The sequence below is a fragment of the Salmo salar genome, chromosome ssa07, assembly GCF_905237065.1.
Source record: "Salmo salar chromosome ssa07, Ssal_v3.1, whole genome shotgun sequence".
Lineage (NCBI taxonomy): Eukaryota > Metazoa > Chordata > Actinopteri > Salmoniformes > Salmonidae > Salmo > Salmo salar.
In genome coordinates this window covers 53,899,674-53,924,260 of record NC_059448.1, presented here as the reverse complement: position 1 = coordinate 53,924,260, position 24,587 = coordinate 53,899,674, and the positions used below count along the sequence as shown (strand labels likewise).

General features: G+C 45.6%; 1 protein-coding gene across 2 annotated transcripts in view; it reads left to right on the top strand.

Moving 5' to 3' along the window:
• Positions 1-24,587, top strand: part of LOC106594477 (leucine-rich repeat and guanylate kinase domain-containing protein) — a 64,574-nt gene that overhangs the window by 7,966 nt on the left and 32,021 nt on the right. For both annotated transcript variants that reach the window (XM_045722268.1, XM_045722269.1), the window contains exons 10-12: positions 19,162-19,268; positions 19,604-19,723; positions 21,171-21,267. In XM_045722268.1, coding sequence (XP_045578224.1) covers positions 19,162-19,268; positions 19,604-19,723; positions 21,171-21,267 — 324 coding nt within the window. The remainder of the gene's footprint in view (positions 1-19,161; positions 19,269-19,603; positions 19,724-21,170; positions 21,268-24,587) is intronic.

Below are 24,587 nucleotides of genomic sequence, written 5' to 3'. Positions count from 1 at the left end.
CAGGTGTCTGCTGTGAACATTGTTACACATGAACGTCTCCTCTGTGTTCCCCAGGTGTCTGCTGTGAACATTGTAACATATGAACATCTCCTCTGTGTTCCCCAGGTGTCTGCTGTGAACATTGTTACATATGAACGTCTCCTCTGTGTTCCCCAGGTGTCTGCTGTGGACATTGTTACATATGAACGTCTCCCCCTGTGTTCCCCAGGTGTCTGCTGTGAACATTGTTACATATGAACATCTCCTCTGTGTTCCCCAGGTGTCTGCTGTGAACATTGTTACATATGAACATCTCCCCTGTGTTCCCCAGGTGTCAGCTGTGAACATTGTTACATATGAACGTCTCCTCTGTGTTCCCCAGGTGTCTGCTGTGAACATTGTTACATATGAACATCTCCTCTGTGTTCCCCAGGTGTCTGCTGTGAACATTGTTACATATGAACATCTCCTCTGTGTTCCCCAGGTGTCTGCTGTGAACATTGTTACATATGAACGTCTCCTCTGTGTTCCCCAGGTGTCTGCTGTGAACATTGTTACATATCAACGTCTCCTCTGTGTTCTCCAGGTGTCTGCTGTGAACATTGTTACATATGAACGTCTCCCCTGTGTTCTCCAGGTGTCTGCTGTGAACATTGTTACATATGAACATCTCCTCTGTGTTCCCCAGGTGTCTGCTGTGAACATTGTTACATATCAACGTCTCCCCCTGTGTTCTCCAGGTGTCTGCTGTGAACATTGTTACATATGAACGTCTCCCCCTGTGTTCTCCAGGTGTCTGCTGTGAACATTGTTACACATGAACGTCTCCTCTGTGTTCCCCAGGTGTCTGCTGTGAACATTGTAACATATGAACATCTCCTCTGTGTTCCCCAGGTGTCTGCTGTGAACATTGTTACATATGAACGTCTCCTCTGTGTTCCCCAGGTGTCTGCTGTGAACATTGTTACATATGAACATCTCCTCTGTGTTCCCCAGGTGTCTGCTGTGAACATTGTTACATATGAACGTCTCCCCCTGTGTTCCCCAGGTGTCTGCTGTGAACATTGTTACATATGAACGTCTCCTCTGTGTTCCCCAGGTGTCTGCTGTGAACATTGTTACATATGAACGTCTCCTCTGTGTTCCCCAGGTGTCTGCTGTGAACATTGTTACATATGAACATCTCCTCTGTGTTCCCCAGGTGTCTGCTGTGAACATTGTTACATATGAACGTCTCCTCTGTGTTCCCCAGGTGTCTGCTGTGAACATTGTTACATATGAACATCTCCTCTGTGTTCCCCAGGTGTCTGCTGTGAACATTGTTACATATGAACGTCTCCCCCTGTGTTCCCCAGGTGTCTGCTGTGAACATTGTTACATATGAACATCTCCTCTGTGTTCCCCAGGTGTCTGCTGTGAACATTGTTACATATGAACATCTCCTCTGTGTTCTCCAGGTGTCTGCTGTGAACATTGTTACATATGAACGTCTCCCCTGTGTTCCCCAGGTGTCTGCTGTGAACATTGTTACATATGAACATCTCTGTGTTCCCCAGGTGTCTGCTGTGAACATTGTTACATATGAACGTCTCCTCTGTGTTCTCCAGGTGTCTGCTGTGAACATTGTTACATATGAACATCTCCTCTGTGTTCCCCAGGTGTCTGCTGTGAACATTGTTACATATGAACATCTCCCCTGTGTTCCCCAGGTGTCTGCTGTGAACATTGTTACATATGAACATCTCCCCTGTGTTCCCCAGGTGTCTGCTGTGAACATTGTTACATATGAACATCTCCTCTGTGTTCCCCAGGTGTCTGCTGTGAACATTGTTACATATGAACATCTCCTCTGTGTTCCCCAGGTGTCTGCTGTGAACATTGTTACATATGAACGTCTCCTCTGTGTTCCCCAGGTGTCTGCTGTGAACATTGTTACACATGAACATCTCCTCTGTGTTCCCCAGGTGTCTGCTGTGAACATTGTTACATATGAACGTCTCCCCTGTGTTCTCCAGGTGTCTGCTGTGAACATTGTTACATATGAACATCTCCTCTGTGTTCCCCAGGTGTCTGCTGTGAACATTGTTACATATGAACATCTCCTCTGTGTTCCCCAGGTGTCTGCTGTGAACATTGTTACATATGAACGTCTCCCCTGTGTTCCCCAGGTGTCTGCTGTGAACATTGTTACATATGAACATCTCCTCTGTGTTCCCCAGGTGTCTGCTGTGAACATTGTTACATATGAACATCTCCTCTGTGTTCCCCAGGTGTCTGCTGTGAACATTGTTACATATGAACATCTCCTCTGTGTTCCCCAGGTGTCTGCTGTGAACATTGTTACATATGAACATCTCCTCTGTGTTCCCCACCAGGTGTCTGCTGTGAACATTGTTACATATGAACGTCTCCTCTGTGTTCCCCAGGTGTCTGCTGTGAAAATTGTTACATATGAACATCTCCTCTGTGTTCCCCAGGTGTCTGCTGTGAACATTGTTACATATGAACATCTCCTCTGTGTTCCCCAGGTGTCTGCTGTGAACATTGTTACATATGAACGTCTCCTCTGTGTTCCCCAGGTGTCTGCTGTGAACATTGTTACACATGAACATCTCCTCTGTGTTCCCCAGGTGTCTGCTGTGAACATTGTTACATATGAACATCTCCTCTGTGTTCCCCAGGTGTCTGCTGTGAACATTGTTACATATGAACATCTCCTCTGTGTTCTCCAGGTGTCTGCTGTGAACATTGTTACATATGAACATCTCCTCTGTGTTCCCCAGGTGTCTGCTGTGAACATTGTTACATATGAACGTCTCCTCTGTGTTCCCCAGGTGTCTGCTGTGAACATTGTTACATATGAACGTCTCCTCTGTGTTCTCCAGGTGTCTGCTGTGAACATTGTTACATATGAACATCTCCTCTGTGTTCCCCAGGTGTCTGCTGTGAACATTGTTACATATCAACGTCTCCCCCTGTGTTCCCCAGGTGTCTGCTGTGAACATTGTTACATATGAACGTCTCCTCTGTGTTCCCCAGGTGTCTGCTGTGAACATTGTTACATATGAACGTCTCCTCTGTGTTCCCCAGGTGTCTGCTGTGAACATTGTTACATATGAACGTCTCCTCTGTGTTCCCCAGGTGTCTGCTGTGAACATTGTTACATATGAACATCTCCTCTGTGTTCCCCAGGTGTCTGCTGTGAACATTGTTACATATGAACGTCTCCTCTGTGTTCCCCAGGTGTCTGCTGTGAACATTGTTACATATGAACGTCTCCTCTGTGTTCCCCAGGTGTCTGCTGTGAACATTGTTACATATGAACGTCTCCCCGTGGTGTTCTCCAGGTGTCTGCTGTGAACATTGTTACATATGAACATCTCCTCTGTGTTCCCCAGGTGTCTGCTGTGAACATTGTAACATATGAACATCTCCTCTGTGTTCCCCAGGTGTCTGCTGTGAACATTGTTACACATGAACGTCTCCTCTGTGTTCCCCAGGTGTCTGCTGTGAACATTGTTACATATGAACGTCTCCCCTGTGTTCCCCAGGTGTCTGCTGTGAACATTGTTACATATGAACATCTCCTCTGTGTTCCCCAGGTGTCTGCTGTGAACATTGTTACATATGAACGTCTCCCCTGTGTTCCCCAGGTGTCTGCTGTGAACATTGTTACATATGAACGTCTCCTCTGTGCTCCCCAGGTGTCTGCTGTGAACATTGTTACATATGAACGTCTCCCTGTGTTCCCCAGGTGTCTGCTGTGAACATTGTTACATATGAACGTCTCCCCTGTGTTCCCCAGGTGTCTGCTGTGAACATTGTTACATATGAACGTCTCCTCTGTGTTCTCCAGGTGTCTGCTGTGAACATTGTTACATATGAACGTCTCCTCTGTGTTCTCCAGGTGTCTGCTGTGAACATTGTTACATATGAACATCTCCTCTGTGTTCCCCAGGTGTCTGCTGTGAACATTGTTACATATGAACATCTCCTCTGTGTTCCCCAGGTGTCTGCTGTGAACATTGTTACATATGAACGTCTCCTCTGTGTTCCCCAGGTGTCTGCTGTGAACATTGTTACATATGAACGTCTCCTCTGTGTTCCCCAGGTGTCTGCTGTGAACATTGTTACATATGAACATCTCCTCTGTGTTCCCCAGGTGTCTGCTGTGAACATTGTAACATATGAACATCTCCTCTGTGTTCCCCAGGTGTCTGCTGTGAACATTGTTACATATGAACGGCTTCTCTGTGTTCCCCAGGTGTCTGCTGTGAACATTGTTACATATGAACATCTCCTCTGTGTTCCCCAGGTGTCTGCTGTGAACATTGTTACATATGAACGTCTCCTCTGTGTTCCCCAGGTGTCTGCTGTGAACATTGTTACATATGAACATCTCCTCTGTGTTCCCCAGGTGTCTGCTGTGAACATTGTTACATATGAACATCTCCTCTGTGTTCCCCAGGTGTCTGCTGTGAACATTGTAACATATGAACATCTCCTCTGTGTTCCCCAGGTGTCTGCTGTGAACATTGTTACATATGAACGGCTTCTCTGTGTTCCCCAGGTGTCTGCTGTGAACATTGTTACATATGAACGTCTCCTCTGTGTTCCCCAGGTGTCTGCTGTGAACATTTTTACATATGAACGTCTCCTCTGTGTTCTCCAGGTGTCTGCTGTGAACATTGTTACATATGAACGTCTCCTCTGTGTTCTCCAGGTGTCTGCTGTGAACATTGTTACATATGAACATCTCCTCTGTGTTCCCCAGGTGTCTGCTGTGAACATTGTTACATATGAACGTCTCCTCTGTGTTCCCCAGGTGTCTGCTGTGAACATTGTTACATATGAACATCTCCTCTGTGTTCCCCAGGTGTCTGCTGTGAACATTGTTACATATGAACATCTCCTCTGTGTTCCCCAGGTGTCTGCTGTGAACATTGTTACATATGAACGTCTCCTCTGTGTTCCCCAGGTGTCTGCTGTGAACATTGTTACATATGAACGTCTCCTCTGTGTTCCCCAGGTGTCTGCTGTGAACATTGTTACATATGAACGGCTCCTCTGTGTTCCCCAGGTGTCTGCTGTGAATATTGTTACATATGAACATCTCCTCTGTGTTCCCCAGGTGTCTGCTGTGAACATTGTTACATATGAACGTCTCCTCTGTGTTCCCCAGGTGTCTGCTGTGAACATTGTTACATATGAACGTCTCCCCCTGTGTTCCCCAGGTGTCTGCTGTGAACATTGTTACATATGAACGTCTCCCCCTGTGTTCTCCAGGTGTCTGCTGTGAAAATTGTTACATATGAACATCTCCTCTGTGTTCCCCAGGTGTCTGCTGTGAACATTGTAACATATGAACATCTCCTCTGTGTTCCCCAGGTGTCTGCTGTGAACATTGTTACACATGAACGTCTCCTCTGTGTTCCCCAGGTGTCTGCTGTGAACATTGTTACATATGAACGTCTCCCCCTGTGTTCCCCAGGTGTCTGCTGTGAACATTGTTACATATGAACGTCTCCTCTGTGTTCCCCAGGTGTCTGCTGTGAACATTGTTACATATGAACGTCTCCCCTGTGTTCCCCAGGTGTCTGCTGTGAACATTGTTACATATGAACGTCTCCTCTGTGCTCCCCAGGTGTCTGCTGTGAACATTGTTACATATGAACGTCTCCCCTGTGTTCCCCAGGTGTCTGCTGTGAACATTGTTACATATGAACGTCTCCCCCTGTGTTCCCCAGGTGTCTGCTGTGAACATTGTTACATATGAACATCTCCTCTGTGTTCCCCAGGTGTCTGCTGTGAACATTGTTACATATGAACGTCTCCTCTGTGTTCTCCAGGTGTCTGCTGTGAACATTGTTACATATGAACATCTCCTCTGTGTTCCCCAGGTGTCTGCTGTGAACATTGTTACATATGAACATCTCCTCTGTGTTCCCCAGGTGTCTGCTGTGAACATTGTTACATATGAACATCTCCTCTGTGTTCCCCAGGTGTCTGCTGTGAACATTGTTACATATGAACGTCTCCTCTGTGTTCCCCAGGTGTCTGCTGTGAACATTGTTACATATGAACATCTCCTCTGTGTTCCCCAGGTGTCTGCTGTGAACATTGTTACATATGAACATCTCCTCTGTGTTCCCCAGGTGTCTGCTGTGAACATTGTAACATATGAACATCTCCTCTGTGTTCCCCAGGTGTCTGCTGTGAACATTGTTACATATGAACGGCTTCTCTGTGTTCCCCAGGTGTCTGCTGTGAACATTGTTACATATGAACATCTCCTCTGTGTTCCCCAGGTGTCTGCTGTGAACATTGTTACATATGAACGTCTCCTCTGTGTTCCCCAGGTGTCTGCTGTGAACATTGTTACATATGAACATCTCCTCTGTGTTCCCCAGGTGTCTGCTGTGAACATTGTTACATATGAACATCTCCTCTGTGTTCCCCAGGTGTCTGCTGTGAACATTGTAACATATGAACATCTCCTCTGTGTTCCCCAGGTGTCTGCTGTGAACATTGTTACATATGAACGGCTTCTCTGTGTTCCCCAGGTGTCTGCTGTGAACATTGTTACATATGAACGTCTCCTCTGTGTTCCCCAGGTGTCTGCTGTGAACATTGTTACATATGAACGTCTCCTCTGTGTTCTCCAGGTGTCTGCTGTGAACATTGTTACATATGAACGTCTCCTCTGTGTTCTCCAGGTGTCTGCTGTGAACATTGTTACATATGAACATCTCCTCTGTGTTCCCCAGGTGTCTGCTGTGAACATTGTTACATATGAACATCTCCTCTGTGTTCCCCAGGTGTCTGCTGTGAACATTGTTACATATGAACATCTCCTCTGTGTTCCCCAGGTGTCTGCTGTGAACATTGTTACATATGAACATCTCCTCTGTGTTCCCCAGGTGTCTGCTGTGAACATTGTTACATATGAACATCTCCTCTGTGTTCCCCAGGTGTCTGCTGTGAACATTTTTACATATGAACGTCTCCTCTGTGTTCCCCAGGTGTCTGCTGCGAACATTGTAACATATGAACGTCTCCTCTGTGTTCCCCAGGTGTCTGCTGCGAACATTGTTACATATGAACGTCTCCTCTGTGTTCCCCAGGTGTCTGCTGTGAACATTGTTACATATGAACGTCTCCTCTGTGTTCCCCAGGTGTCTGCTGTGAACATTGTTACATATGAACGTCTCCCTGTGTTCCCCAGGTGTCTGCTGTGAACATTGTTGCATATGAATTTCTCCCCCTGTGTTCCCCAGGTGTCTGCTGTGAACATTGTTACATATGAACATCTCCTCTGTGTTCTCCAGGTGTCTGCTGTGAACATTGTTACATATGAACGTCTCCTCTGTGTTCCCCAGGTGTCTGCTGTGAACATTGTTACATATGAACGTCTCCCCCTGTGTTCCCCAGGTGTCTGCTGTGAACATTGTAACATATGAACATCTCCTCTGTGTTCCCCAGGTGTCTGCTGTGAACATTGTTACACATGAACGTCTCCTCTGTGTTCCCCAGGTGTCTGCTGTGAACATTGTTACATATGAACGTCTCCCCCTGTGTTCCCCAGGTGTCTGCTGTGAACATTGTTACATATGAACGTCTCCTCTGTGTTCCCCAGGTGTCTGCTGTGAACATTGTTACATATGAACGTCTCCCCTGTGTTCCCCAGGTGTCTGCTGTGAACATTGTTACATATGAACGTCTCCTCTGTGCTCCCCAGGTGTCTGCTGTGAACATTGTTACATATGAACGTCTCCCCCTGTGTTCCCCAGGTGTCTGCTGTGAACATTGTTACATATGAACGTCTCCTCTGTGTTCCCCAGGTGTCTGCTGTGAACATTGTTACATATGAACGTCTCCTCTGTGTTCCCCAGGTGTCTGCTGTGAACATTGTTACATATGAACATCTCCTCTGTGTTCCCCAGGTGTCTGCTGTGAACATTGTTACATATGAACATCTCCTCTGTGTTCCCCAGGTGTCTGCTGTGAACATTGTTACATATGAACGTCTCCTCTGTGTTCCCCAGGTGTCTGCTGTGAACATTGTTACATATGAACATCTCCTCTGTGTTCCCCAGGTGTCTGCTGTGAACATTGTTACATATGAACATCTCCTCTGTGTTCCCCAGGTGTCTGCTGTGAACATTGTAACATATGAACATCTCCTCTGTGTTCCCCAGGTGTCTGCTGTGAACATTGTTACATATGAACGGCTCCTCTGTGTTCCCCAGGTGTCTGCTGTGAACATTGTTACATATGAACGTCTCCTCTGTGTTCCCCAGGTGTCTGCTGTGAACATTGTTACATATGAACGTCTCCTCTGTGTTCTCCAGGTGTCTGCTGTGAACATTGTTACATATGAACGTCTCCTCTGTGTTCTCCAGGTGTCTGCTGTGAACATTGTTACATATGAACATCTCCTCTGTGTTCCCCAGGTGTCTGCTGTGAACATTGTTACATATGAACATCTCCTCTGTGTTCCCCAGGTGTCTGCTGTGAACATTGTTACATATGAACATCTCCTCTGTGTTCCCCAGGTGTCTGCTGTGAACATTGTTACATATGAACATCTCCTCTGTGTTCCCCAGGTGTCTGCTGTGAACATTGTTACATATGAACATCTCCTCTGTGTTCCCCAGGTGTCTGCTGTGAACATTTTTACATATGAACGTCTCCTCTGTGTTCCCCAGGTGTCTGCTGCGAACATTGTAACATATGAACGTCTCCTCTGTGTTCCCCAGGTGTCTGCTGCGAACATTGTTACATATGAACGTCTCCTCTGTGTTCCCCAGGTGTCTGCTGTGAACATTGTTACATATGAACGTCTCCTCTGTGTTCCCCAGGTGTCTGCTGTGAACATTGTTACATATGAACATCTCCTCTGTGTTCCCCAGGTGTCTGCTGTGAACATTGTTACATATGAACATCTCCTCTGTGTTCCCCAGGTGTCTGCTGTGAACATTGTTACATATGAACATCTCCCTCTGTGTTCCCCAGGTGTCTGCTGTGAACATTGTTACATATGAACGTCTCCTCTGTGTTCCCCAGGTGTCTGCTGTGAACATTGTTACATATGAACGTCTCCTCTGTGTTCCCCAGGTGTCTGCTGTGAACATTGTTACATATGAACGTCTCCTCTGTGTTCCCCAGGTGTCTGCTGTGAACATTGTTACATATGAACGTCTCCTCTGTGTTCCCCAGGTGTCTGCTGTGAACATTGTTACATATGAACATCTCCTCTGTGTTCCCCAGGTGTCTGCTGTGAACATTGTTACATATGAACGTCTCCCCTGTGTTCCCCAGGTGTCTGCTGTGAACATTGTTACATATGAACATCTCCTCTGTGTTCCCCAGGTGTCTGCTGTGAACATTGTTACATATGAACATCTCCTCTGTGTTCTCCAGGTGTCTGCTGTGAACATTGTTACATATGAACGTCTCCCCCTGTGTTCCCCAGGTGTCTGCTGTGAACATTGTTACATATGAACATCTCTGTGTTCCCCAGGTGTCTGCTGTGAACATTGTTACATATGAACGTCTCCTCTGTGTTCTCCAGGTGTCTGCTGTGAACATTGTTACATATGAACATCTCCTCTGTGTTCCCCAGGTGTCTGCTGTGAACATTGTTACATATGAACATCTCCCCTGTGTTCCCCAGGTGTCTGCTGTGAACATTGTTACATATGAACATCTCCCCTGTGTTCCCCAGGTGTCTGCTGTGAACATTGTTACATATGAACATCTCCTCTGTGTTCCCCAGGTGTCTGCTGTGAACATTGTTACATATGAACATCTCCTCTGTGTTCCCCAGGTGTCTGCTGTGAACATTGTTACATATGAACGTCTCCTCTGTGTTCCCCAGGTGTCTGCTGTGAACATTGTTACACATGAACGTCTCCTCTGTGTTCCCCAGGTGTCTGCTGTGAACATTGTTACATATGAACGTCTCCCCTGTGTTCTCCAGGTGTCTGCTGTGAACATTGTTACATATGAACATCTCCTCTGTGTTCCCCAGGTGTCTGCTGTGAACATTGTTACATATGAACGTCTCCCCCTGTGTTCCCCAGGTGTCTGCTGTGAACATTGTTACATATGAACATCTCCTCTGTGTTCCCCAGGTGTCTGCTGTGAACATTGTTACATATGAACATCTCCTCTGTGTTCCCCAGGTGTCTGCTGTGAACATTGTTACATATGAACATCTCCTCTGTGTTCCCCAGGTGTCTGCTGTGAACATTGTTACATATGAACATCTCCTCTGTGTTCCCCACCAGGTGTCTGCTGTGAACATTGTTACATATGAACGTCTCCTCTGTGTTCCCCAGGTGTCTGCTGTGAACATTGTTACATATGAACATCTCCTCTGTGTTCCCCAGGTGTCTGCTGTGAACATTGTTACATATGAACATCTCCTCTGTGTTCCCCAGGTGTCTGCTGTGAACATTGTTACATATGAACGTCTCCTCTGTGTTCCCCAGGTGTCTGCTGTGAACATTGTTACACATGAACATCTCCTCTGTGTTCCCCAGGTGTCTGCTGTGAACATTGTTACATATGAACATCTCCTCTGTGTTCCCCAGGTGTCTGCTGTGAACATTGTTACATATGAACATCTCCTCTGTGTTCCCCAGGTGTCTGCTGTGAACATTGTTACATATGAACATCTCCTCTGTGTTCTCCAGGTGTCTGCTGTGAACATTGTTACATATGAACATCTCCTCTGTGTTCTCCAGGTGTCTGCTGTGAACATTGTTACATATGAACGTCTCCTCTGTGTTCTCCAGGTGTCTGCTGTGAACATTGTTACATATGAACATCTCCTCTGTGTTCCCCAGGTGTCTGCTGTGAACATTGTTACATATCAACGTCTCCCCCTGTGTTCCCCAGGTGTCTGCTGTGAACATTGTTACATATGAACGTCTCCTCTGTGTTCCCCAGGTGTCTGCTGTGAACATTGTTACATATGAACATCTCCTCTGTGTTCCCCAGGTGTCTGCTGTGAACATTGTTACATATGAACGTCTCCCCTGTGTTCCCCAGGTGTCTGCTGTGAACATTGTTACATATGAACATCTCCTCTGTGTTCCCCAGGTGTCTGCTGTGAACATTGTTACATATGAACATCTCCTCTGTGTTCTCCAGGTGTCTGCTGTGAACATTGTTACATATGAACGTCTCCCCTGTGTTCCCCAGGTGTCTGCTGTGAACATTGTTACATATGAACATCTCTGTGTTCCCCAGGTGTCTGCTGTGAACATTGTTACATATGAACGTCTCCTCTGTGTTCTCCAGGTGTCTGCTGTGAACATTGTTACATATGAACATCTCCTCTGTGTTCCCCAGGTGTCTGCTGTGAACATTGTTACATATGAACATCTCCCCTGTGTTCCCCAGGTGTCTGCTGTGAACATTGTTACATATGAACATCTCCCCTGTGTTCCCCAGGTGTCTGCTGTGAACATTGTTACATATGAACATCTCCTCTGTGTTCCCCAGGTGTCTGCTGTGAACATTGTTACATATGAACATCTCCTCTGTGTTCCCCAGGTGTCTGCTGTGAACATTGTTACATATGAACGTCTCCTCTGTGTTCCCCAGGTGTCTGCTGTGAACATTGTTACACATGAACGTCTCCTCTGTGTTCCCCAGGTGTCTGCTGTGAACATTGTTACATATGAACGTCTCCCCTGTGTTCTCCAGGTGTCTGCTGTGAACATTGTTACATATGAACATCTCCTCTGTGTTCCCCAGGTGTCTGCTGTGAACATTGTTACATATGAACGTCTCCCCTGTGTTCCCCAGGTGTCTGCTGTGAACATTGTTACATATGAACATCTCCTCTGTGTTCCCCAGGTGTCTGCTGTGAACATTGTTACATATGAACATCTCCTCTGTGTTCCCCAGGTGTCTGCTGTGAACATTGTTACATATGAACATCTCCTCTGTGTTCCCCAGGTGTCTGCTGTGAACATTGTTACATATGAACATCTCCTCTGTGTTCCCCACCAGGTGTCTGCTGTGAACATTGTTACATATGAACGTCTCCTCTGTGTTCCCCAGGTGTCTGCTGTGAACATTGTTACATATGAACATCTCCTCTGTGTTCCCCAGGTGTCTGCTGTGAACATTGTTACATATGAACATCTCCTCTGTGTTCCCCAGGTGTCTGCTGTGAACATTGTTACATATGAACGTCTCCTCTGTGTTCCCCAGGTGTCTGCTGTGAACATTGTTACACATGAACATCTCCTCTGTGTTCCCCAGGTGTCTGCTGTGAACATTGTTACATATGAACATCTCCTCTGTGTTCCCCAGGTGTCTGCTGTGAACATTGTTACATATGAACATCTCCTCTGTGTTCTCCAGGTGTCTGCTGTGAACATTGTTACATATGAACATCTCCTCTGTGTTCTCCAGGTGTCTGCTGTGAACATTGTTACATATGAACATCTCCTCTGTGTTCTCCAGGTGTCTGCTGTGAACATTGTTACATATGAACGTCTCCTCTGTGTTCTCCAGGTGTCTGCTGTGAACATTGTTACATATGAACATCTCCTCTGTGTTCCCCAGGTGTCTGCTGTGAACATTGTTACATATCAACGTCTCCCCCTGTGTTCCCCAGGTGTCTGCTGTGAACATTGTTACATATCAACGTCTCCCCCTGTGTTCCCCAGGTGTCTGCTGTGAACATTGTTACATATGAACGTCTCCTCTGTGTTCCCCAGGTGTCTGCTGTGAACATTGTTACATATGAACGTCTCCTCTGTGTTCCCCAGGTGTCTGCTGTGAACATTGTTACATATGAACGTCTCCTCTGTGTTCCCCAGGTGTCTGCTGTGAACATTGTTACATATGAACATCTCCTCTGTGTTCCCCAGGTGTCTGCTGTGAACATTGTTACATATGAACATCTCCTCTGTGTTCCCCAGGTGTCTGCTGTGAACATTGTTACATATGAACGTCTCCTCTGTGTTCCCCAGGTGTCTGCTGTGAACATTGTTACATATGAACGTCTCCTCTGTGTTCCCCAGGTGTCTGCTGTGAACATTGTTACATATGAACGGCTCCTCTGTGTTCCCCAGGTGTCTGCTGTGAATATTGTTACATATGAACATCTCCTCTGTGTTCCCCAGGTGTCTGCTGTGAACATTGTTACATATGAACGTCTCCTCTGTGTTCCCCAGGTGTCTGCTGTGAACATTGTTACATATGAACGTCTCCCCCTGTGTTCCCCAGGTGTCTGCTGTGAACATTGTTACATATGAACGTCTCCCCCTGTGTTCTCCAGGTGTCTGCTGTGAAAATTGTTACATATGAACATCTCCTCTGTGTTCCCCAGGTGTCTGCTGTGAACATTGTAACATATGAACATCTCCTCTGTGTTCCCCAGGTGTCTGCTGTGAACATTGTTACATATGAACGTCTCCTCTGTGTTCCCCAGGTGTCTGCTGTGAACATTGTTACATATGAACGTCTCCCCTGTGTTCCCCAGGTGTCTGCTGTGAACATTGTTACATATGAACGTCTCCTCTGTGTTCCCCCAGGTGTCTGCTGTGAACATTGTTACATATGAACGTCTCCCCTGTGTTCCCCAGGTGTCTGCTGTGAACATTGTTACATATGAACGTCTCCTCTGTGCTCCCCAGGTGTCTGCTGTGAACATTGTTACATATGAACGTCTCCCCTGTGTTCCCCAGGTGTCTGCTGTGAACATTGTTACATATGAACGTCTCCCCCTGTGTTCCCCAGGTGTCTGCTGTGAACATTGTTACATATGAACATCTCCTCTGTGTTCCCCAGGTGTCTGCTGTGAACATTGTTACATATGAACATCTCCTCTGTGTTCCCCAGGTGTCTGCTGTGAACATTGTTACATATGAACATCTCCTCTGTGTTCCCCAGGTGTCTGCTGTGAACATTGTTACATATGAACGTCTCCTCTGTGTTCCCCAGGTGTCTGCTGTGAACATTGTTACATATGAACATCTCCTCTGTGTTCCCCAGGTGTCTGCTGTGAACATTGTTACATATGAACATCTCCTCTGTGTTCCCCAGGTGTCTGCTGTGAACATTGTAACATATGAACATCTCCTCTGTGTTCCCCAGGTGTCTGCTGTGAACATTGTTACATATGAACGGCTTCTCTGTGTTCCCCAGGTGTCTGCTGTGAACATTGTTACATATGAACATCTCCTCTGTGTTCCCCAGGTGTCTGCTGTGAACATTGTTACATATGAACGTCTCCTCTGTGTTCCCCAGGTGTCTGCTGTGAACATTGTTACATATGAACATCTCCTCTGTGTTCCCCAGGTGTCTGCTGTGAACATTGTTACATATGAACATCTCCTCTGTGTTCCCCAGGTGTCTGCTGTGAACATTGTAACATATGAACATCTCCTCTGTGTTCCCCAGGTGTCTGCTGTGAACATTGTTACATATGAACGGCTTCTCTGTGTTCCCCAGGTGTCTGCTGTGAACATTGTTACATATGAACGTCTCCTCTGTGTTCCCCAGGTGTCTGCTGTGAACATTGTTACATATGAACGTCTCCTCTGTGTTCTCCAGGTGTCTGCTGTGAACATTGTTACATATGAACGTCTCCTCTGTGTTCTCCAGGTGTCTGCTGTGAACATTGTTACATATGAACATCTCCTCTGTGTTCCCCAGGTGTCTGCTGTGAACATTGTTACATATGAACATCTCCTCTGTGTTCCCCAGGTGTCTGCTGTGAACATTGTTACATATGAACATCTCCTCTGTGTTCCCCAGGTGTCTGCTGTGAACATTGTTACATATGAACATCTCCTCTGTGTTCCCCAGGTGTCTGCTGTGAACATTTTTACATATGAACGTCTCCTCTGTGTTCCCCAGGTGTCTGCTGCGAACATTGTAACATATGAACGTCTCCTCTGTGTTCCCCAGGTGTCTGCTGCGAACATTGTTACATATGAACGTCTCCTCTGTGTTCCCCAGGTGTCTGCTGTGAACATTGTTACATATGAACGTCTCCTCTGTGTTCCCCAGGTGTCTGCTGTGAACATTGTTACATATGAACGTCTCCCCTGTGTTCCCCAGGTGTCTGCTGTGAACATTGTTACATATGAATTTCTCCCCCTGTGTTCCCCAGGTGTCTGCTGTGAACATTGTTACATATGAACATCTCCTCTGTGTTCTCCAGGTGTCTGCTGTGAACATTGTTACATATGAACGTCTCCTCTGTGTTCCCCAGGTGTCTGCTGTGAACATTGTTACATATGAACGTCTCCCCCTGTGTTCCCCAGGTGTCTGCTGTGAACATTGTAACATATGAACATCTCCTCTGTGTTCCCCAGGTGTCTGCTGTGAACATTGTTACACATGAACGTCTCCTCTGTGTTCCCCAGGTGTCTGCTGTGAACATTGTTACATATGAACGTCTCCCCTGTGTTCCCCAGGTGTCTGCTGTGAACATTGTTACATATGAACGTCTCCTCTGTGTTCCCCAGGTGTCTGCTGTGAACATTGTTACATATGAACGTCTCCCCTGTGTTCCCCAGGTGTCTGCTGTGAACATTGTTACATATGAACGTCTCCTCTGTGCTCCCCAGGTGTCTGCTGTGAACATTGTTACATATGAACGTCTCCCCTGTGTTCCCCAGGTGTCTGCTGTGAACATTGTTACATATGAACGTCTCCCCCTGTGTTCCCCAGGTGTGTGCTGTGAACATTGTTACATATGAACATCTCCTCTGTGTTCCCCAGGTGTCTGCTGTGAACATTGTTACATATGAACGTCTCCTCTGTGTTCTCCAGGTGTCTGCTGTGAACATTGTTACATATGAACATCTCCTCTGTGTTCCCCAGGTGTCTGCTGTGAACATTGTTACATATGAACATCTCCTCTGTGTTCCCCAGGTGTCTGCTGTGAACATTGTTACATATGAACGTCTCCTCTGTGTTCCCCAGGTGTCTGCTGTGAACATTGTTACATATGAACGTCTCCTCTGTGTTCCCCAGGTGTCTGCTGTGAACATTGTTACATATGAACATCTCCTCTGTGTTCCCCAGGTGTCTGCTGTGAACATTGTTACATATGAACATCTCCTCTGTGTTCCCCAGGTGTCTGCTGTGAACATTGTAACATATGAACATCTCCTCTGTGTTCCCCAGGTGTCTGCTGTGAACATTGTTACATATGAACGTCTCCTCTGTGTTCCCCAGGTGTCTGCTGTGAACATTGTTACATATGAACGTCTCCTCTGTGTTCCCCAGGTGTCTGCTGTGAACATTGTTACATATGAACGTCTCCTCTGTGTTCTCCAGGTGTCTGCTGTGAACATTGTTACATATGAACGTCTCCTCTGTGTTCTCCAGGTGTCTGCTGTGAACATTGTTACATATGAACGTCTCCTCTGTGTTCCCCAGGTGTCTGCTGTGAACATTGTTACATATGAACATCTCCTCTGTGTTCCCCAGGTGTCTGCTGTGAACATTGTTACATATGAACATCTCCTCTGTGTTCCCCAGGTGTCTGCTGTGAACATTGTTACATATGAACATCTCCTCTGTGTTCCCCAGGTGTCTGCTGTGAACATTGTTACATATGAACATCTCCTCTGTGTTCCCCAGGTGTCTGCTGTGAACATTTTTACATATGAACGTCTCCTCTGTGTTCCCCAGGTGTCTGCTGCGAACATTGTAACATATGAACGTCTCCTCTGTGTTCCCCAGGTGTCTGCTGCGAACATTGTTACATATGAACGTCTCCTCTGTGTTCCCCAGGTGTCTGCTGTGAACATTGTTACATATGAACGTCTCCTCTGTGTTCCCCAGGTGTCTGCTGTGAACATTGTTACATATGAACGTCTCCCCTGTGTTCCCCAGGTGTCTGCTGTGAACATTGTTACATATGAATTTCTCCCCCTGTGTTCCCCAGGTGTCTGCTGTGAACATTGTTACATATGAACATCTCCTCTGTGTTCTCCAGGTGTCTGCTGTGAACATTGTTACATATGAACGTCTCCTCTGTGTTCCCCAGGTGTCTGCTGTGAACATTGTTACATATGAACGTCTCCCCCTGTGTTCCCCAGGTGTCTGCTGTGAACATTGTTACATATGAACATCTCCTCTGTGTTCCCCAGGTGTCTGCTGTGAACATTGTTACATATGAACATCTCCTCTGTGTTCCCCAGGTGTCTGCTGTGAACATTGTTACATATGAACGTCTCCCCCTGTGTTCTCCAGGTGTCTGCTGTGAACATTGTTACATATGAACATCTCCTCTGTGTTCCCCAGGTGTCTGCTGTGAACATTGTTACACATGAACGTCTCCTCTGTGTTCCCCAGGTGTCTGCTGTGAACATTGTTACATATGAACGTCTCCCCCTGTGTTCCCCAGGTGTCTGCTGTGAACATTGTTACATATGAACGTCTCCTCTGTGTTCCCCAGGTGTCTGCTGTGAACATTGTTACATATGAACGTCTCCTCTGTGTTCCCCAGGTGTCTGCTGTGAACATTGTTACATATGAACGTCTCCTCTGTGTTCCCCAGGTGTCTGCTGTGAACATTGTTACATATGAACGTCTCCTCTGTGTTCCCCAGGTGTCTGCTGTGAACATTGTTACATATGAACGTCTCCCCTGTGTTCCCCAGGTGTCTGCTGTGAACATTGTTACATATGAACGTCTCCTCTGTGTTCCCCAGGTGTCTGCTGTGAACATTGTTACATATGAACGTCTCCCCCTGTGTTCTCCAGGTGTCTGCTGTGAACATTGTTACATATGAACATCTCCTCTGTGTTCCCCAGGTGTCTGCTGTGAACATTGTTACATATGAACATCTCCTCTGTGTTTTCCAGGTGTCTGCTGTGAACATTGTTACATATGAACATCTCCTCTGTGTTTTCCAGGTGTCTGCTGTGAACATTGTTACATATGAACGTCTCCCCTGTGTTCCCCAGGTGTCTGCTGTGAACATTGTTACATATGAACGTCTCCCCCTGTGTTCCCCAGGTGTCTGCTGTGAACATTGTTACATATGAACATCTCCTCTGTGTTCCCCAGGTGTCTGCTGTGAACATTGTTACATATGAACATCTCCTCTGTGTTCCCCAGGTGTCTGCTGTGAACATTGTTACATATGAACGTCTCCCCTGTGTTCTCCAGGTGTCTGCTGTGAACATTGTTACATATGAACATCTCCTCTGTGTTCCCCAGGTGTCTGCTGTGAACATTGTTACATATGAACGTCTCCTCTGTGTTCCCCAGGTGTCTGCTGTGAACATTGTTACATATGAACGTCTCCTCTGTGTTCCCCAGGTGTCTGCTGTGAACATTGTTACATATGAACGTCTCCTCTGTGTTCCCCAGGTGTCTGCTGTGAACATTGTTACATATGAACGTCTCCTCTGTGTTCCCCAGGTGTCTGCTGTGAACATTGTTACATATGAACGTCTCCTCTGTGTTCCCCAGGTGTCTGCTGTGAACATTGTTACATATGAACGTCTCCTCTGTGTTCCCCAGGTGTCTGCTGTGAACATTGTTACATATGAACGTCTCCTCTGTGTTCCCCAGGTGTCTGCTGTGAACATTGTTACATATGAACGTCTCCTCTGTGTTCCCCAGGTGTCTGCTGTGAACATTGTTACATATGAACGTCTCCTCTGTGTTCCCCAGGTGTCTGCTGTGAACATTGTTACATATGAACGTCTCCTCTGTGTTCCCCAGGTGTCTGCTGTGAACATTGTTACATATGAACATCTCCTCTGTGTTCCCCAGGTGTCTGCTGTGAACATTGTTACATATGAACGTCTCCCCTGTGTTCCCCAGGTGTCTGCTGTGAACATTGTTACATATGAACGTCTCCTCTGTGTTCTCCAGGTGTCTGCTGTGAACATTGTTACATATGAACGTCTCCTCTGTGTTCCCCAGGTGTCTGCTGTGAACATTGTTACATATGAACGTCTCCTCTGTGTTCCCCAGGTGTCTGCTGTGAACATTGTTACATATGAACATCTCCTCTGTGTTCCCCAGGTGTCTGCTGTGAACATTGTTACATATGAACATCTCCTCTGTGTTCCCCAGGTGTCTGCTGTGAACATTGTTACACATGAACGTCTCCTCTGTGTTCCCCAGGTGTCTGCTGTGAACATTGTTACATATGAACGTCTCCCCTGTGTTCCCCAGGTGTCTGCTGTGAACAAGTACGACCCTCCTCTGGAGGTGGTGGCAGCCAGGGAGCACATGAGTCACATGGTATACCAGCTGATGCAGCCCCAGGTCATCTACGATAGGTAAAAACGGCAGGACCCGCCAACTACCCTCCTCATGACATGACTTTCAGCCAATCAGAAGTCGATACGATCAATATTCTAAATTAAGTTTACATACTAATTTAACTTGTGCTCGCAATCTTTAAAAATGAAGAACTAGCTTTTCTGACGTTTATGCTCTATTCATACATCATAGAAACTGACCAATCCTCTGGCCTAGACAAATCAGATTTTTCTGATTGGCTTGTTGTCCTGAACAATGGTAAAGTACTTCCTAGACTCTTTATCCTTGTGCTCTCCCTCTCTCTAAATGGTGTACTGTATCGTCCATGTGTTGCTGTGTGCGTGTGTCCCAGCACCCTGCCCAGTCTGGACTCTCCCTACCCCATGCTGGTGTTGACTGGGCCCCAGGCTTGTGGGAAGAGAGAGCTGGCCCACAAGCTCTGCCGAGAGTTCAACGACTTTTTCGCCTACGGGTGAGTCCCAAGGGCCAAATGGTACCCCATTTCCTACATAGTAGTGCACTACTTTTGGCAAGCTGTGGCCAAACTCTGAGCGCTTGTAATCCATAAATGCACACTATTCTGTATAAAGTGCACTACTTTTAGCCAGCTTGCTTCTAGGATTTTGTGCTCATTGGAATAGACTTTATCAAAGTATGCAGTTACCTTAAATATGGGAAGGCCTGGTCACGGAGGTGAAGGCTAGGGTTAGGGTTATTGTTTAGGATGGTACTAAATATATTTCACTAGGATCCCCTCTGGTTCCCCATCCATAGATACATGATACTTCCACACTGTTAAACCAGATGTTCAATACTTCCAACACATGAGCAATGGCGAGTGATAAATAACAAGGCTCCCCACCACGGGCAATAGAAGAAATATAAAAGCAGTAAATAGTGGTATAGAGAGCACGTACACTGGAGTGCTGGAATCAAAAGAACATCTGCTGGACATGGCTTGTCTGTGGCTCTCACCTTACGGCTGGTTTTAATAGAAACCTCTACCCCAGGGTTCTCTAACCCTGTTCCTGGAGAGCTACCCTCCTGTAGGTTTTTACTCCAACCCTGTTCCTGGAGAGCTACCCTCCTGTAGGTTTTTACTCCAACCCTGTTCCTGGAGAGGTACCCTCAGGTAGGTTTTCACTCCAACCCTGTTCCTGGAGAGCTACCCTCCTGTAGGTTTTAACTCCAACCCTGTTCCTGGAGAGCTACCCTCCTGTAGGTTTTCACTCCAACCCTGTTCCTGGAGAGCTACCCTCCTGTAGGTTTTAACTCCAACCCTGTTCCTGGAGAGCTACCCTCCTGTAGGTTTTTACTCCAACCCTGTTCCTGGAGAGCAACCCTCCTGTAGGTTTTAACTCCAACCCTGTTCCTGGAGAGCTACCCTCCTGTAGGTTTTTACTCCAACCCTGTTCCTGGAGAGCTACCCTCCTGTAGGTTTTCACTCCAACCCTGTTCCTGGAGAGCTACCCTCCTGTAGGTTTTTACTCCAACCCTGTTCCTGGAGAGCTACCCTCCTGTAGGTTTTCACTCCAACCCTGTTCCTGGAGAGCTACCCTCCTGTAGGTTTTCACTCCAACCCTGTTCCTGTAGAGCTACCCTCCTGTAGGTTTTCACTCCAACCCTGTTCCTGGAGAGCTACCCTCCTGTAGGTTTTTACTCCGTCTATATGTCTAGTCTGTCCGTCTTTCTGTCTCGGTGTGTTGCAATACCATTATGATCCTTAGGCGTTTTTGATTATTTTAAATGTTGGATTATTGTGCGCTTGTTGACATTTACTGCATTGATTGACAGGAACATAAGCAATTCGCTGCAGCCATAACACCTGCTAAACTGTGTACATGACCAATGAAATTGAGTTGCTAGCTTGAATGTATTGCTGTATTGTCATTGGAACCATTTGTCTCTTGTTGTCACAGAACCTGCCATACCACCAGGGGTCCCTACTTTGGGGAAGAGGACGGGAGCGACTACCATTTTGTCACGGAGGAAGACTTTCAGAACATGATTCACATGGTAAATGTTTGAGATTGACTACATTGCTGTGTGATTGCGCAGAATTACTGATCAACAAATCACCTTGCATCCGTTGTGTGATCAACATTAGCGATTCTGCCCCTCGCCTTGCTCAAACTGATCCCCTCAAACACACTGATAGTGTGTCAGTCTCAATTGCAATTATTCCCGTTTGTAAAGATAAAATGTGAAGGTAAAACAATCCATTCTTAGCTCTGTCCATGACACCACCACATATTCATCGTACTTCAGAATTTAAATATACAGTGTCTTCGGAAAGTATTCAGATCCCTTGACTTTTTCCACATTTTGCTACGTTACAACCTTACAAATCCTTAGAAATCTACACACAATACCCCATAATGACAAAGCGAAAACAGGTTTTGAGAATTTCTTTGCAAATGTCAACAACAACAGAAAACATTTAAGTAAGATTTACACAAGTATTCAGACCCTTTGCTATGAGACTCAAAATTCAGCTCAGGTGAATTCTGTTTCCATTGATCATCATTGAGATGTTTCTTCAACTTGATTGGAGTCCACATGTGGTAAATTCAATTGATTGGACATGATTTGGAAAAGCACACACCTGTCTATATAAGGTCCAACAGTTGACAGTGCATGTCAGAGAAAAAACCAAGCCATGATGTCAATGGAATTGTCCATAGAGCTGCGAGACATGATTTTGTTGAGGCTCAGATTTGGTGAAGGGTACTAAAACATTTCTGCAGCATTAAAGTTCCCCAAGAACACAATAGCCTCCATTATTCTTAAATGGAGGAAGTTTGGAACCACCAAGACTCTTCCTAGAGCTGGCCGCCCTGCCAAACTGAGCAATCGGGGGAGAAGGGACTTGGTCAGGGAGGTGACTAAGAACCGGATGGTCTCTCTGACAGAGTTCTAGAGTTCCTCTGTGGAGGATATTTACAGTGCCGTTCAAAAGTTTGGGGTCACTTAGAAATGTCCTTGTTTTTGAAAGAAAAGCACTTTATTTTGGTCAATGAAAATAACATCAAATTGATCAGAAATACAGTGTTGACTTTTTTTATGTTGTAAATGACTATTGTAGCTGGAAACGGCAGATTTTTTATGGAATATCTACATAGGCGTACAGAGGCCTATTATCAGCAACCATCACTCCAGTGTTCCAATGGCACTCTGTGTTAGCTAATCCATGTTTATCATTTTAAAATGCTAATTGATCATTAGAAAACCCTTTTGCAATTATGTTAGCACAGCTGAAAACTGTTATGCGGATTAAAGAAGCAATAAAACTGGCCTTTAGACTAGTTGAGTATCTAGAGCATCAGCATTTGTGGGTTCGATTACAGGCTTAAAATGGCCAGAAACAAATACTTTTTTCTGAAACTCGTCAGTCTATTCTTGATCTGAGAAATGAAGGCTATTCCATGCGAGAAATTACAAAGAAACTGAAGATCTCGTACAACGCTGTGTACTACTCCCTTCACAGAACAGCGCAAACTGGCTCTAACCAGATTAGAAAGAGTGGGAGGCCCCCGTGCACAACTGAGCAAGAGGACAAGTACATTAGAGTGTCTAGTTTTAGAAACAGACGCCTCACAAGTCCTCAACTGGCAGCTTCATTAAATAGTAACCGCAAAACACCAGTCTCAACGTCAACAGTGAAGAGGCGACTCCGGGATGCTGGCCTTCTAGGCAGAGTTGCAAAGAAAAAGACAAATCTCAGACTGGCCAATAAAAATAAAAGATTAAGATGGGCAAAAGAACACAGACACTGGACAAAAGAAGATTGGAAAAAAGTGTTCGGATCACAAAGAAGAACATTTGTGAGACGCAGAAAAAATGAAAAGATGCTGGAGGAGTGCTTGACACCATCTGTCAAGCATGGTGGAGGCAATGTGATGGTCTGGGGGTGCTTTGGTGGTGGTAGAAGTGGGAGATTTGTACAGGGTAAAAGGGATCTTGAAGAAGTAAGGCTATCACTCCTTTTTGCAAAGCCATGTCATACCGAATTTCCTCCTACAACAGGACAATGACCCAAAGCACAGCTCCAAACTATGCAAGAACTATTTAGGGAAGAAGCAGTCAGCTGGTATTCTGTCTATAATTGGATGGCCAGCACAGTCACCGGATCTCAACCCTATTGAGCTGTTGTGGGAGCAGCTTGACCGTATGGTAAGTAAGAAGGGCCCATCAAACCAATCCAATTTGTGGGAGGTGGTTCAGGAAGCATGGGGTGAAATCTCTTCAGATTACCTCAACTAATTGACAACTAGAATGCCAAAGGTCTGCATGGCTGTAATTGCTGCAAATGGAGGATACTTTGACGAAAGTAAAGTTTGAAGGACACAATTATTATTTCAATTAAAAATCATTATAACCTTGTCAAAGTCTTGACTATATTTCCTATTCATTTTGCAACTCATTTAATGTATGTTGTCATGGAAAACAAGGACATTTCTAGGTGTTACCCCAAACTTTTGAACGGTAGCGTATGTAAATGTGATATTTCAGTTGTGTTTTTCATACATTTGCAAAAATTTCAAACAACCTGTTTTCTCTTTGTCATTATGGGGTATTGTGTGTAGATTGATAAAACAAACTTTTTTTAATCAATTTTAGAATAAAATGTGGGGTTCTGCTTACTTTCCTGAAGGCACTGTTCATCCAGCCAGCAATTTATTTGTGCAAATGTGTGTAGCCTGGACTTGACAAGTTTTCTGGTTTGAAGTTTTGTAAGTAGTTCTCTTAACTCTAAAGGACAGTAAATCACTTGTTATGTCATACTCAGTTATTGGCTACATAAATATATTTCCTTATATCTAACAGTTTTGACACTTCAAAGCACAAGAGTTATCACATATTCCCAAAGGAAGAACTCCTAGATATCCTACACGGGGGGGCCTGAGGTACTATAGAGTATGTCTGCCCGGCCAACTTTCTTTTAACTTACATATTTTAGCTTACATATTTACCTTTAGAAAGACAAATGAATGGGCCATTCATTTGTCTTTCTAAAGGTAAATATTTAAGCGCCGTGGGCCCTTAATAAATAGAGATCTCTCTCACAGTGATATTAGGAGGAAACCCTTTGAAGTGGGGATCCTAACTGTGCACGCTATAAAGTACAGAGGAAGGTTCTTAGGTGAAGGGGGGATCCTAACCATGCACAATGTAAAGTACAGAGGAAGGTTCTCAGGTGAAGTGGGGATCCTAACTGCACAATGTAAAGTACAGAGGAAGGTTCTCAGGTGAAGTGGGGATCCTAACTGCACAATGTAAAGTACAGAGGAAGGTTCTCAGGTGAAGTGGGGATCCTAACTGCACAATGTAAAGTA